Genomic DNA, 13584 nt, shown 5'->3' with positions numbered 1-13584 from the left:
TGTTTTTTATTACTCTTTAAAGCAGAAGTAGCTGACCAGTGACCCTCCAGATGTTGTTGAGATTCTCAAATCCTGTCTGCTTCAGGCAGCCAGCATGGCCATTCCAGCAATCAGGAACTCTGGGAGTTGTAGACCAACAACATCTGAAGATCCACAGCACAGCTAGCCATGCTTTAAGGTGTCCCCCAACACTGTCATTTGAAGCAGCTTTTCTTTATAGATCACTCAGAGATGTAGAAAAAGCACAACCCTGAGAGCAGCATGTGATATTCCTGGCTGCATTTTGCAATGCCTTGTCTATTGAGGCCATAAAAAGACCAATTTAATTCTCTTGGAGCCAGAAATGATCGTCGTCATCATCATCATCATCATTTATTGAATTTATATATACAACATTCAGTGGCAAACAATTCCACAGGCGAATTGATTAGTGTGTGATGGAATTTCCCGTGTCTTCTGAACCTGCTATAGATTGTGTTGGATGTCCCACATTCAAATATTACCAGAGTGTTAATCATTTATTTCTGCAGTATCTATGAGTTGAGAAGCATCCCCCTTCCATTCAGTCTGGAACCCACCCACCCCAATTTAAGTGGGGGGGTCACATCTTGGTCACATCCACTTGGCCTTCCTCATGGAAACCTGATTAGCAAATGGTTCTCTAAGTGAGAATTCACCACAGACTTATGGAAATAGCACTTTTATTAAGATACAAAGGTACAAAGCAGTGGGATTCAGCCCCAACACAAACCTGAACTGGAAGGGAGCCCCAGAGACCATTCTAATGGCAGAATAAATGTGTGAGGGGAAAAGATTACTTCCCCTCCCAACACAACCTTCCCCACACACCCCCAACCCCCATCCCAGCCTGTGGTTCAGCTGTACACCTTCCAAATCATGACTTACTGTGGGGAGCGGGGGCTTCCAGAGGCACAACTGATTCCCAGCACTCCACTTTTGAGAAACTATCCACTGCTCTTCCCCCCATCCACTTCTGGATCCTGCATGGCGGGACCCATTCCCACATCTCTGCAATTTGGATTCTGGATTAACAGTACAGGCTCTGCACAGTGAAGTGTGCCTTTGGCCGAGGAACTCCATTCACGGGGAAGGAAATCTCCCATAGGTGCAGGTTCCCTCCTTCTGGGGAAATATCTGAGGCCCATGGTCAGCTCAATGACATTACAAACAGATGCTAGGACCCCAGCCAAAGTTAGAAAGAAAGCAACCAGCAAGTGCCTCTGGAGAAATATTCCAAAGTACCTGCATATGGCAGCCACATTAAGAAGCACTGAACAATATTTGCATAGTCATCTGTCCAGTTTGCATAGTCTTTGCATAGTCATCTGTCCAATCCAATGGCAGTATTTTAATTTTGAAGAGAAAGAAGAGAATAAGCCCCAAGTTTCTTCTGTGTATCTCTAGCAGAATCCTTCTTTTCTCCCCACTATTTTTTTAGCAGCTATGAAGCACAAAAGATTACATGTTCAGTGATGGCCTTCATTAGAAGTGGGCATTCAGTACTGCATACAGAGACTTCTCCCACACGTATATATAACACATATATAATGATTTTAGGGACCAGCCCATTGTCTGTCACCAGAGCAGACAGCAGCCAAATGGTTCATTTGAACAGCAACATTGGGCTTTCTTTCAACTCCTCCACCCTAAACAAGGTGGCCATTCAGAGGGTTAGCTAACATGAGCAAAGAAGACCAAAGCTCATTTATCAGTAATTTGACAGCCCAGCATGTGAACATATTTTGTTTAAAAAATAATGCAGAACCCAGAATATCATAGTTACTTTCTTGCCCTTTTCTCAGAAGCAAAGGAAAAGTATTTTCTATTGAAGAGTTATGTCAAATATAATGCAGTTTCTGGAAGTTCTACATTGTTATTAAATAAAAAAACGGCATTCCTGATACCTACAAATATAGCAGGACAGTGTGGTACAATGACTGATCCAATAGGATATATTTCTGCAAACTACATATCACCCCTTTATTCCATTTGCTCTAGTTTATGTAAATGGCAAAAAGGATGATAACTAGAAACACAGAATTCAGCAATCAAAATAAATATTTTCCAGTTACCTGGGCAACGAAGAAGAGATTACAGATAGTCATACTTCCCCTAATTTTCACTAAAGGATGCCCAGCTGAATTGACTTTTTCGATGTGGCAACACTAAATCGAATGACAGATCTTTCTGTTCTTTCTCAGAATCTACAAGTTGGTACCCGAGTATATTTAAGGCACCCTTGCAAACCTCTTGCACTTGCTTGACTTTCTGAAACGAAAGAACAGTCCTCCATGCCTGGGAGACATTGACTGCATCTCGGGAAGTGATTTGGAAGGCCTCCCTCTTCCTACTTGGCCCTTGTCCATGGGTGATATTATAGATCCAGTTTTCAAGTTTGCTGGTCAGCTGAAGACCTGAAAATTTATACATTGCTGTAATTTCCACTAAAGGATCTCGTACAAGATCTTCAAACCGGATCATCAAGTAACGATCTTTCAGAAAACTTGGAGGTTTCAGGGTTGCTGTTTCATAAATCTGAACGTGGCTTCTACAGATCTCCTGCAGGACTTTGTACTGGCCATCTTCCACTTTTGTGCCATTCATGCTCAAGACAATCCCATTGTCACGGGCAAGAGCTTTTGCTGATTGCTCCCGGGATTTCACAACAGCTCTGGGGTCACGGACGAGGTGGATGACTTTGAGGTTCAGGGAGGGGTCAGTGAGGAGAGGATAAAGCACCTTGAGGTCAAAGATCCGGACTTCCTTCAGGACAACGTGGCTATAGCTCTTGCAGGCCTCTTCCACTTTGCTGAAGGGGGACTTCCCACAGACAGCCTTGCAGGCACTTTCGCTGGTGATATCAGTGCGGTGGAACAATTCACAGACAGGATCTGTGCACAGGGCACGACTCACTGCCCACTGGAAAAGATCTGACACATTTCTCTTCCATGGCAGGTAGGCATCGAAGACCGACATGTCACACTTGAAGACTGACCGGATGAGGTCCCGCACTGCCATGTGCAAGACCTTGGCACTGTTTTGGTACATGGTTACCCACACGTGCCAGGCTGGCTCCATCAAGTAGAAGACATCAGGGTGTTGGCTGAAGAGCTGCCCGACGAAAGAAGACCCTGACCTCCAGGAGGAGAGGATGAGAATGTGCACCTGGGGTGGTTTCTCTTCAGACTGAGACATAAAGCCACCATGCTGAACACACAAAAACAGTAGAAATCCTGTCTGAATCACAAGGAAGATTGCAACTGTAGTGCTGGATATTCGGATCCTCACCATTCTGGCTGAAGCAGAGCACAACTGGAGGAAAAAGAGAGGGGGAGCTGTTCAGTTTTCAGTAGGATGACGATGACACACAAGGACCTTGCATGCAAACAAGTAACAGCCTGGGTTGCCATACATATTGTATTGATAACGCCCGGAAACGACTAACCAGTTCAGATATGCATGTCAGTGAGAGCCATGAGAAACAGCAGGCTGGAGGATGAGACAATAGTGATGCTCAGAGAGTACAAAAGAATTTGGAACAAACACACTGCTGTTCGGGTGGGGGGAAAACAGGGCAATGGAGGCAGTCTTTATTCCACATTGATTGTATTCTGCTGTGTGTGGAAGGACAGAATGCAAGACCCAAAGCTCAATTTAGCATTCTGAAAATCTCAAGTTATCTTTTGAAAACAGTTAGATGTGTCTTGTCTTCTAATCTGCAGGGGAAAGTGTGCAGGGACTAGTGGACTGCAGCAGCTCCCATCAGCCCCAGCCAGCATAGGCAAGGTGAAAGACTTGTAGTTCAAAACATCTGGAAGGCACCACCAGACTGGCAAAGGTTGGTCTCCATAGAGGTTCACCAGTTTACTAACAGGGGTCTTTCTCAGCCTAATTTTGGAGATGCTGTGGGGAGGGGACAAGAGCTAAAGGTCAGCCTTGTCTCCTTTAGCTTTGAAGTAGTTATACTAAATGAGTAAAAAGGCAAAGGTAAAGGGACCCCTGACCATTAGGTCCAGTCGCGGACGACTCTGGAGTTGCGGAGCTCATCTCATTTTACTGGCCGAGGGAGCCGGTGTACAGCTTCCGGGTCATGTGGCCAGCATAACTAAGCCGTTTCTGGCAAACCAGAGCAGCGCATGGAAATGCCGGAGCGGTTCCTATTTATCTACTTGCACTTCCGTGCATTTGTACTGTTAGGTTGGCAGGAGCAAGGACCGAGCAACGGGAGCTCACCCCATCATGGGGATTCGAACCGTGACCTTCTGATTGGCAAGTAAATGTAAAGGTAAAGGGACCCCTGACCATTAGATACAGAGATGGACAAATCTGTTTTTTAAGTATTTATTTGTTGTCCATAGCTCTATCCCACCTTTATTCCAAGAAACTCAAGGCAGAGTATAGGGTACAGTTCTAGTTCATTTGCAGAATCTGTGCAGAAAATGCAAGTAACCATCACTCCCCCCCCCCCACTAAAAACAAACTCAAGTAAAGCATAACTTCTCCCGTGACATATGACCCACTCAGAGTCAACTTCCAAGCAGAGCCTGTGCAAAAAGATACCAACTGCAACCAGTGCCAGGAGGAGGAAGAGACCCCGGAGCTGTGCCAAAGTGAGCCATGCACCGCCAAGCAGCGAGGCAGGCAGTTGCAGGAGGAAGCCCAGAGCGATGCACGTTTCTCCCGACCCGAGAGCTTAAGGGCGGCTGCTTGAGATGCGCCAGGGCTTCAGCCAGGGTCCGCCAAGAGGACGCTGCTTGGATAAGGGCGCACTCTGCACGCGCTCCAAGGCCGTCGCGGCTTCTTTCGTTCTCTGAGTTACGCCTGCCGCGCCTCGAAGCCCTCGACGCCGCGCGGGCCTGACTCTCCGGTCCCGCACGAGATGAGTGGAGGAGGTGGAGGAGAGCGAGGGCGGGCGGAGGGAGATGGCCAAGCAGAGGGAATCTGCTGCTGCCCCCGGGAGAACCCGGTGGGGGAGGCAGAACCCCCAGCTGCCGTCCTGGGCCGGAGTCCCCGCGGCTGCCCCGTTTCGGCTCCTCACCTCGGCCAAGACTCACGAGCGCTTTCCTCAGAGACGTGGGGAATTTGGAAAAGAGGGGGCAGGCGGGGCCTGGGGGCTGAGGCGCGCTGGCTGACTGGCTTGCTGCCCTCGCCGGGTCGCTCCAGGTGCCGCCGCCGCTGCTCCGCAGACAGACAATGAGCCGCTTTCAGACGTGGCCGCCGCCGCCGCCGCGTCCCGGAGCGGCCGCCGGAGGGAGGCGCCAAGGAGGGGCCGGTCCAGGGCGGGAGGCCGAGCAGCCCCCTCTGCGGGAGGTGGGCTCTGCGCCCAGGCCAGCCCCCTGCAAGGTGGTGCGCGCCGTCCAGGCTCCGCCATCCTCCATCTCCGCCCATCAGCCGAGAGCTCCAAGGACGACGGGGGCGCTGCTTCTCGCTTACTACGCGTGGCCGGCCTTTCGCCCCCCCCCCCATGCTTGGTGAGGGGATGCCACACCGGGGGGAGGGGGGAGGAACCCGACGGCGCTACCAACACGCGGGGAGGCGGAGTCCGCGTCGGTGCGCTCCCGACAAGGCTGCTCGACTCGGGATGCTGACCCGCCTTTCTCGCGCACGCTGCCGCTCAGGCGCCCGTCCCGCGGCTTTAAGGGCAAGAAGGAGCCGCGTAGACCAGGCCCGCTGCTTCGTGCAGCCTGCGGCCGTAGCAAGCCCTGTAGTGGACTAGGAAGCAGACTCGACACTGATCGGGTCTACCTTGCAGGGCTGCTTGTAGACCTCCTAAGGGCCTCATGCATGCGAAGGCCTTAGGACGCCGGGCCAGCGCTTTGGCGCCTGATTTGCAGTCGGTGAAAGGACGGGGGCGAGGCAGCAATGCAAAGTGCAGCCTGCCGCCTCTCCCCCCGCAATGTAAACGAGGCAGCTGTAGTTGCCCATCACTCTCTTCCTGCCCCCCACTGCTTATTTATAAAAGTATATAAAATACTTTCTCGCAGGAGTGCCAACTTGAATAAAATAAGGGGGGGGAGGTAAGCCCCGCCCCACATACACACAATTGAACGCCAATGCCCTTCAACTTGGGGGAGGGGGGACGCCGGTCATTTTTTTTACATTCTATGCAGTCCCGAGCAGCCTTTTGGCTGCAACCAATAAGAGCAGAGACTGACTTTTTCTCATAAACTGCCATAAAACATTAACAGCAAAATGCACTAAAGGCAAAGGGGAAATGCTAAACTATAGCACAGTCTAACGATGTTTTTGTATGCAAAGCATCAGTCCCCAGTCTCTCCACAATAGGGTTGGGAAAGATTCCAGTTGATAATACCAAGCTAGATGAATCAGACTCAATATAAAGCAGCTTCCTATGGTTCCTAGAAAACACCACTGGCCCCAATCAGAACCTGTCTCTTACGCTTGGATGGCTGGCTTTACAGAAGACCCAATTCTGCTCTGTGGTGGAGTGCTGGCTGATTCCAGTAATGCACAGTTCTAGCCTAATTGAGCCTACATTACATTTTAAGGCTGTTTTACAAACACTGCCTGCTCCCCCTCTAATTTTTTCATTCTAGTGGCAAATTACTTTGTTGCAGAAGACTTCTGGAGAACTCAGTCTTGCTCACTACTTTGTAACATTTTAGTTGATTCTAATAAAAGTTATGCTTCCCTTGCTGTTGTTCCTACTGGAACAAATTTTTTTACAATTTCCACAGTTGCCTCCTTTGCACTATTTAGCTATGTATAGGAATCTTCTGGGGGACAAGAAACTGAAAATACCTCACCAGGATACACCATTTTATGTCCAGGCGCAAGTTTCCAGGATGTCATTTTGACTCCCAGGGAAGACAGTTTTGCTAAAAATAAATTAAAAAAAACTAAACTAAATCCAGGCTTTTAAAATCTTCTGTTAATTACTTTCATCTTTCATGATTTGCATTTGTTTTATGTCTGCTAAATGCTTTTAATTTGTGGTGTTTCACTGTTTATTTAACATTTGTTTTAACATTAACTTTTTTGTAAACCACCCTAGGAACATGCTGGAGAGTGAGAATAAATGAACTAAACTGTACAAAACAGGCATGCTTGCTCTGCTGTGGGAGGTGGGCAGGCTTCTCCCTACCCTTGTCCTCTCAGACTGAACAGACCAGCTAATGCTGCCTTCTTGGAAATGCAATTTTATTGCTGCCTTTTAACACGGGTGTGTTTGTTTCTATGTTAAAATCCCTATGTAGGATTACAACAACAGGGGATTAACCAAACCTGCAAGCCTGAAATTCAGTGCAGAAATAACAAAACATAATCCATTATAAAAGTATTAAAGAGAATGAATTTACTTAAAACAGTATATCTCATTATCAACTGAAGCTCCTTCAGCCACTATCTGAGTGTGTGCAGATAGTGTTTCATATACAACTGAAGACAAAATGCAAGGCAGCAAATTAGGTTCCCAATATGCTGCTCAAATAGCACCTCAAGTGGAACTGACATACAGAGTTATTTTCACTCTTGCCTTGACCACAAACACACAGGTGCCTCCTCATCTTCAATGTGCAAAGCTGCTGAAGAAGAAAGTGAAAGCATGGGATATTTATTCATCCTGTTGGAGTTTTAGGTATTTTTAGGAGCATGTTCAGGACTGGTGCTCTTTATATGACAATCCAGGGGGAACTGGTGTCACTGGTACTGTGCTTAGTACTTGATTCTGGAAAAGGAAAATTTTTATTCTTTCAAAAATCCAAAGAAAGATCAGCAGGATGGCAACATACTGAATCCAGGCAAACTTAATCATCTCCCAGAAACCTGGCTGATATGTAGCAAGAGTCAAGGAAAATTCGATTTTCAAGTGTCTTCACACAAGTTCAGAATACACACCTCAAATGCATATGACCAGCAAAGTGAGAGATTAGACTTGCATCTAGAAGAAAGGTGGCTGAGAACACTCAATAAACAATAGGAGACACAAGGAAAACTCCCATCCCTATGTAAATACAAGTTACGAACATAAGATGAGCCTTCTGTAACAGGTCAACGGCTTATCTAGTCCAGAATCCTGTTCTCAAAGCTGCCAAGCAGATGCGTGTGGGAAGCCTGCAAGCTAGACAGCAGTGCAACACGCTGCTCACTTGTGATTCCCAGCAATTGTATTCAGAGGCATAATGATTCTGAGAGTGGAGGTAGAACATAGTCATCAAGACTAGTAGCCACTGATAGCCTTGCTCTCCATGAATCTGCCTAATTTTTTAAAGCCATCCAAATTGGGGCCCATCACTGCCTCCTGTGAGAGCGAGTTTAATGATGTGCTGCGTGAAGAAGTATTTTCTTTTATCGGCCGTGAATCTTCTCACATTCAGCTTCACTAGATGCCCATGAGTTCATGTGAGAGGAAGAAAAACTTTCCTCTATCCACTTTCTCCATGCTATGCATATGCTGCAACCTTTGCTCAGTGGAGTTGCTCCCTCCTCTCGACCATTTTGATTGCACTTTTCTGAACCTTTTCCAAATCTATACTATTCTTTTTGAGATGAGTCTGTCAGTTCTTATTTTGTCTATTAAATCTACATCTCTCATCAATGCCATCTGCCTCAGTACCTAAATTCACACCCTAGGATCTCTCCTATTATCTTCCTCTATGAAGATACAAATAATTTATTCAACATCTCCACCGTCTCATACTCTTTTGACACACATTTGACTCCTTTGTCATGCTGGCATACTCCTGCTCCTCAGGGTACCTTTCCTGATCTGTGATATACACTCCAGTTGAGCTTCTGATACAGTGCTTTTAAACAACTCCCAAGGATTTTGGAGTAATTTGACCCTCTTGACTTTGCCTATCAGCTTTCTTTTTACCAATACTTACATTTTAGGGACATTTCCTTTTTTGAAGTCAAAAGTGACTGTGTGTTGGACTTTCCTAGCAATTGACTAATAGCACTATGGTCACTGTTCCCAACTGGTTCAACAACACTTACATCTTGCACAAGGGTGCTGGGCACCATCAGATCCCAGGTCACTGTCCCCTCTGGTTGATTCCATGACAAACTGTTTAGGGCACAGTCATTTAAGGTATCTGGAAATTTTATCTCTTTGTCAAGACAGGAATACATATGTAGCCAGTCTATGTGATGGTAGTTGAAGTCAACCACAGCTACAACATTTCCTATTTTGGATGCTTTCTTGATTTCATTCCTCTACTCAATCTTCTTTCAATCAACCACCTTTGGTGGTCTACAGTGACACCACCTTGCCTCAAGGCAAGTTTCATGGAATTCTTCATCAGGCATTCTTCTCTATTGGTCCAACCCAGCAGCAGCTACATTCTCCACATTCAGATTGTAGCACACTACCTACCAAGTGCCACGATTGCCAAGCACAGCTCAAAACAGCTTCCACCACTTTCATGCCAGACTGAGACCAAGCGGGCCAAACTACAACCACCTGGCAGCCAAAGGATATAGGATCAGTTCCACAGGGTAGTGGATGGTTGTCTGGACCACAAACGGTGCATCAGGTGCTCTTCCAACCACCCAGATAGGGCCGGGACCAGACAAAATTGTTGTGACTGCAAAGGAAACAACAAAGACCTTGTAGGCATTTGGTCATAATTCTGAAATAGCTGGTGAAAAACAAGTATCAGTTAACCTAGAAAGGACTGTGCATAATGCAAACTCACCATTCCTCTCCTGATATGCTGCAACAATGTTCACAAGATCATAGTCCTGGGCAAAAGGGCTTGTACCATTGATCACAGATACCTGTCACAATGAGAACACTTTGTATTAAAAAAGAACAGACATGTTGGGGCAGGCAACACAATGTAAGTCTCAGGCAAGAGATAAGAGTTATGCAGACCAGAAGGGCCCCTGCCTGCTTCAGCCCTAACAATACCCCTTCCTATTCAGGTTAGTCATGTTCCAGCTAGAATGGGTGGTGGTCAAAGAGATCACTAGACTTCCTGAAGTTTCTTTAGCCTTTTATGAGATTGTTGCTTGGCAATACCACAGTACAGGTAAATTGTTGTGACATAGGTGAACGCTAGGGATGCGGGTGGCGCTGTGGGTTAAACCACAGAGCCTAGGACTTGCCAATCAGAAGGTTGGCGGTTCGAATCCCCGGGAGGGGGGAGCTCCCGTTGCCCGGTCCCTGCTCCTGCCAACCTAGCAGTTCGAAAGCACGTCAAAGTACAAGTAGATAAATAGGTACCGCTCCGGCGGGAAGGTAAACGGCGTTTCCGTGCGCTGCTCTGGTTTGCCAGAAGCGGCTTAGTCATGCTGGCCACATGACCCGGAAGCTGTATGCCGGCTCCCTCGGCCAATAAAGCGAGATGAGCTCCGCAACCCCAGAGTCGGTCACGACTGGACCAAATGGTCAGGGGTCCCTTTACCTTTACCTAGGTGAGCGCTATGTGAAATTAGTATCTCCTCCGTTGTATAACCTGAATATCAAACAGTGCACATTTCACTGGCATGATCACACTTTTCAATTAGTGCATGACTCCAGCAGCATCAGTTGCAGTGGAAAAGACATCACAAAGGGCAACAAAACTGCTTGGAAGGACTGAAATGTAAAAGGCCACTCACATTATATCTGCTGTCCAGCCCAGTATGGCTAAGCGGCTGCCTCTGGTGAAGCTTCAGGTCTCCACTCACAAAGACCTTTGACCCTGGCAAAGGGGAAGAGGCCTGCCAAAAGGCCATGCACTGCATCACGAATGTAGACATTCTCTGAAATGGGATCATAGAGGGGGAGAGAGATAAGGAAAGGTTTAAGGCTCAGCCTTAATCATTCTACAAGTGATACAAACATAACATTCAGAATACCAAAGCTTAATTGCAGTTTGTGTGCATGTGTCACAGCTGGGGAAGGGAGGCTTAACTCCTCCCAACCATGACCTCCCCTCACCAAAAAACCTGCATAGAAAGCTGTTCTACTAGCTGAGCATGGGATACTGAGTAAATGAAACAGCAGCCGCCATCACCACAGCAAGTAAGAGGATTAGGCTGCCTTTCCTCAAACACTGAGTGGCACCTAGAAAGCTATGGCTTGTGGCACTCACCTGCAACTGATAGGTAAATGTCAGAATGAGCTGGATCCCAACTATTTGCTCTGTAGCTTGAAGTGGAAGCTCCAGGCGAAAATTTAACAGGTCCATCATTCCATCTTGATTTGAGTCTTCCTCTCTAGCCTAGCAAGCATAACAGGAACTTTTATTAAAGCAAACTTCTTAGCAATAATTTCAATTACATGTCAGCTACACAGATGCAACGCCAGGTAAAGAGGAAACACGCACCCCAATACAGATGCTAGATTCAATATAGGCCAAGGTGCCTGCACCAAAGGACCGTTGCAATGGCAGAATACAGCCACCTACAGGATCATGCAAAACTGATGATAAGCCCAGGCCACATGGGAAATGTTCAATAAAGGTAAAGGTAAAGGTACCCCTGCCCGTACGGGCCAGTCTTGACAGACTCTGGGGTTGTGCGCCCATCTCACTTAAGAGGCCAGGGGGCAGCGCTGTCCGGAGACACTTCCGGGTCACGTGGCCAGCGTGACAAAGCTGCATCTGGCGAGCCAGAGCCGCACACGGAAACGCCGTTTACCTTCCCGCTGGTAAGCGGTCCCTATTTATCTACTTGCACCTGGAGGTGCTTTCGAACTGCTAGGTTGGCAGGCGCTGGGACCAAGCAGCGGGAGCGCACCCCGCCGCAGGGATTCGAACCGCCGACCTTTCGATCGGCAAGTCCTAGGCACTGAGGCTTTAACCCAAATGTTCAATACTCTTTACCAAACGTTTCCCCTTTGCCTTTGCTAGGGAACTTGGAGTAGGCCCCCACCTGCCCAGTCCCTCTGTTCTGGCCTGGCCACAAAAGGCTCAGGTTCAAATTGGTCTCTGAGGCAGCCTTCAAGTCATCCAGTTTAATGCTGGTTGTTCAGAGTAAGTTTGGGATTTGGGGGCCTCCATAATCATGTCAGATTTGCTGAAATCAGTGACCTAGAAGCCAAAGACCCATGGAGCAAACTGAATCTCCAGATGTTACAGGACTCTCATCAAAGGGTGATGCCAGCAACATCTGGAGAGTCACTGATTTCCCATCAAGGTCTATGGCCTAATTAACCAGTGGCATGACAGCCATGAGCCCATTTGCTCTCAGGTACCGTACTTCCTCCCACTGCTTCATTAGCAAGTCTCCTGCTGTAGGCAGACAAAGCAGAGCACAGACACTTTTTGCCTCACACCAACAGACAAACAGATTCATTTTAAAGGACTATGTTGTGGCAGCAACCATCTCCGTCTTGGCTCACCCAGTGCAGCCATCCTAGATGGTGACTGCCCAGGAAAAGCAGTTGAACCCCACTTGAAGCCTCGATTACCCACTTCCATGATTTTGCAATACACTCTGTGGATAAAATCACTCATCTATTCAACTTGCGAGCCACAGCTTTGACCACAGGGCCAGTCTGAGGTGTCAGAAATTCAATCATCTCCAACTTCAATCAGTGTCACTTTGTTTCATCCTTTGATACGGGAAACGTGCACTCTGATTCAAACAGGAGAGACCTGTCATCAATGAACTGGCTACCAGCAGCAAATTGGGCCAAAGTTTACCCTGGCTACTGAAAACCAGTTGGGTTAGGAAGAGGTTAGGGGTCTTTATTGGCTGAGAAAATTGCGTTCTCATCTAGACAGTACAGGAGTAGCACAGCCTTGAGTCTGCCATTATCACAGGAAGTTAGGAAGGAGATATGGGAGCAGGTGATGTTCTTCCAAACGCACCTGGAAACCAAGAGAAAGGGCAGCCAGGAGGTGTTTCTAGGAAAAGGCTACTGTAGACCAGCAACCTCCACTCAGCCTTTCATCGTAGAGAGAACATACTGTACTGGGAGCTGGGCGGGGGTTCCAGCTGGGCAAAGAGTCACTCTTTTGTGGCTATAGTTGCTGTCAACTCCGAGCCCGCAGAGAGCCTGAGCTCAGCAGTCATCATCGCCAAGGCTGCTCATGCCCGGCTCCTATTTACCGGAGGATCTAAAGGGCTACTGGAGGGAGGAAACCCGTCCGCGGCCGATGCCCTGAGAGTCGCCCCCACTGGCCGCCCCAGCAGGAGGCACTTTGCACGCGCTCAGAGGCGCCTACCGAGACGAGCGGGACGCGCAGGCGGTCGCCTAGGAGGCGGTTGCAGGCGGGAAAGGAGCTCCAGCCCACGAAGCCGCCGCCCTCCATCTGCCCCACCAGCAGCACCTCGTGCCGGAAGCGGACGCTCGGCTGCTCCGCGTAGCTGCTCCGCTTCAGCCAGAAGCCTGGAAGGGAAGAAGAAGCAGCGCCGGTCAGAGGGAAGGAAGGAGAGAGCAGGATGAGGAAGGGACGCCCTGGGGGCCCTGCGCTACCCACCGTGGCTCCGGTAGGCCACCAGCAGCGGCGGCACGTAGGTGAGCACGCCCAGAAGCAGCAGCCCGAGCGCCGTCAGCGAGCACAGCGCAACCCGGTGCCGCCGCCCGCAGCTCTCAGAGACCACCTCTAGCCAGGCCATGGCAGGCGACAGCCCGTCACCCGGGCAACGGCCGCAGGCAGCCGCGCG

At 48.5% G+C, this 13584-nt stretch overlaps 2 protein-coding genes across 7 annotated transcripts; both read right to left on the bottom strand.

Moving 5' to 3' along the window:
- Positions 1 to 353: 353 nt before the first annotated feature.
- Positions 354 to 9457, bottom strand: LOC310850631 (carbohydrate sulfotransferase 5-like). Of its 5 annotated transcripts, none has more exons than XM_083752265.1 (2): positions 8868 to 9457; positions 354 to 3333 (listed from the first exon to the last, which is right to left on the bottom strand). In XM_083752265.1, the coding sequence occupies exon 2, from the start codon at positions 3310 to 3312 to the stop codon at positions 2134 to 2136; it is 1179 nt and encodes a 392-aa protein (XP_083608391.1). In that variant the 5' UTR covers positions 3313 to 3333; positions 8868 to 9457; the 3' UTR covers positions 354 to 2133. The 5 variants fall into 5 exon arrangements, with proteins under 5 accessions (XP_083608391.1, XP_083608389.1, XP_083608392.1 ...); XM_083752263.1 differs by lacking the exon at positions 8868 to 9457 and adding an exon at positions 5060 to 7166; XM_083752266.1 differs by lacking the exon at positions 8868 to 9457 and adding an exon at positions 5076 to 7166.
- TMEM231 (transmembrane protein 231) lies at positions 7311 to 13540 on the bottom strand. 2 transcript variants are annotated; one of them, XM_083752283.1, is made up of 7 exons: positions 13398 to 13540; positions 13143 to 13306; positions 11064 to 11192; positions 10588 to 10731; positions 9681 to 9762; positions 9446 to 9569; positions 7311 to 7806 (listed from the first exon to the last, which is right to left on the bottom strand). In XM_083752283.1, exons 1-7 carry the CDS (start codon positions 13534 to 13536, stop codon positions 7788 to 7790), a joined length of 801 nt encoding a protein of 266 aa, XP_083608409.1. In that variant the 5' UTR covers positions 13537 to 13540; the 3' UTR covers positions 7311 to 7787. The 2 variants fall into 2 exon arrangements, with proteins under 2 accessions (XP_083608409.1, XP_083608408.1); XM_083752282.1 differs by having other exon boundaries at positions 7579 to 7817; positions 9464 to 9569.
- Positions 13541 to 13584: the final 44 nt, after the last annotated feature.

The sequence above is a fragment of the Podarcis gaigeae genome (genome assembly GCF_964106915.1).
Source record: "Podarcis gaigeae genome assembly, chromosome: 8".
Taxonomy (NCBI): domain Eukaryota; kingdom Metazoa; phylum Chordata; class Lepidosauria; order Squamata; family Lacertidae; genus Podarcis; species Podarcis gaigeae.
This window is presented reverse-complemented; position numbering and strand designations above follow the sequence as displayed.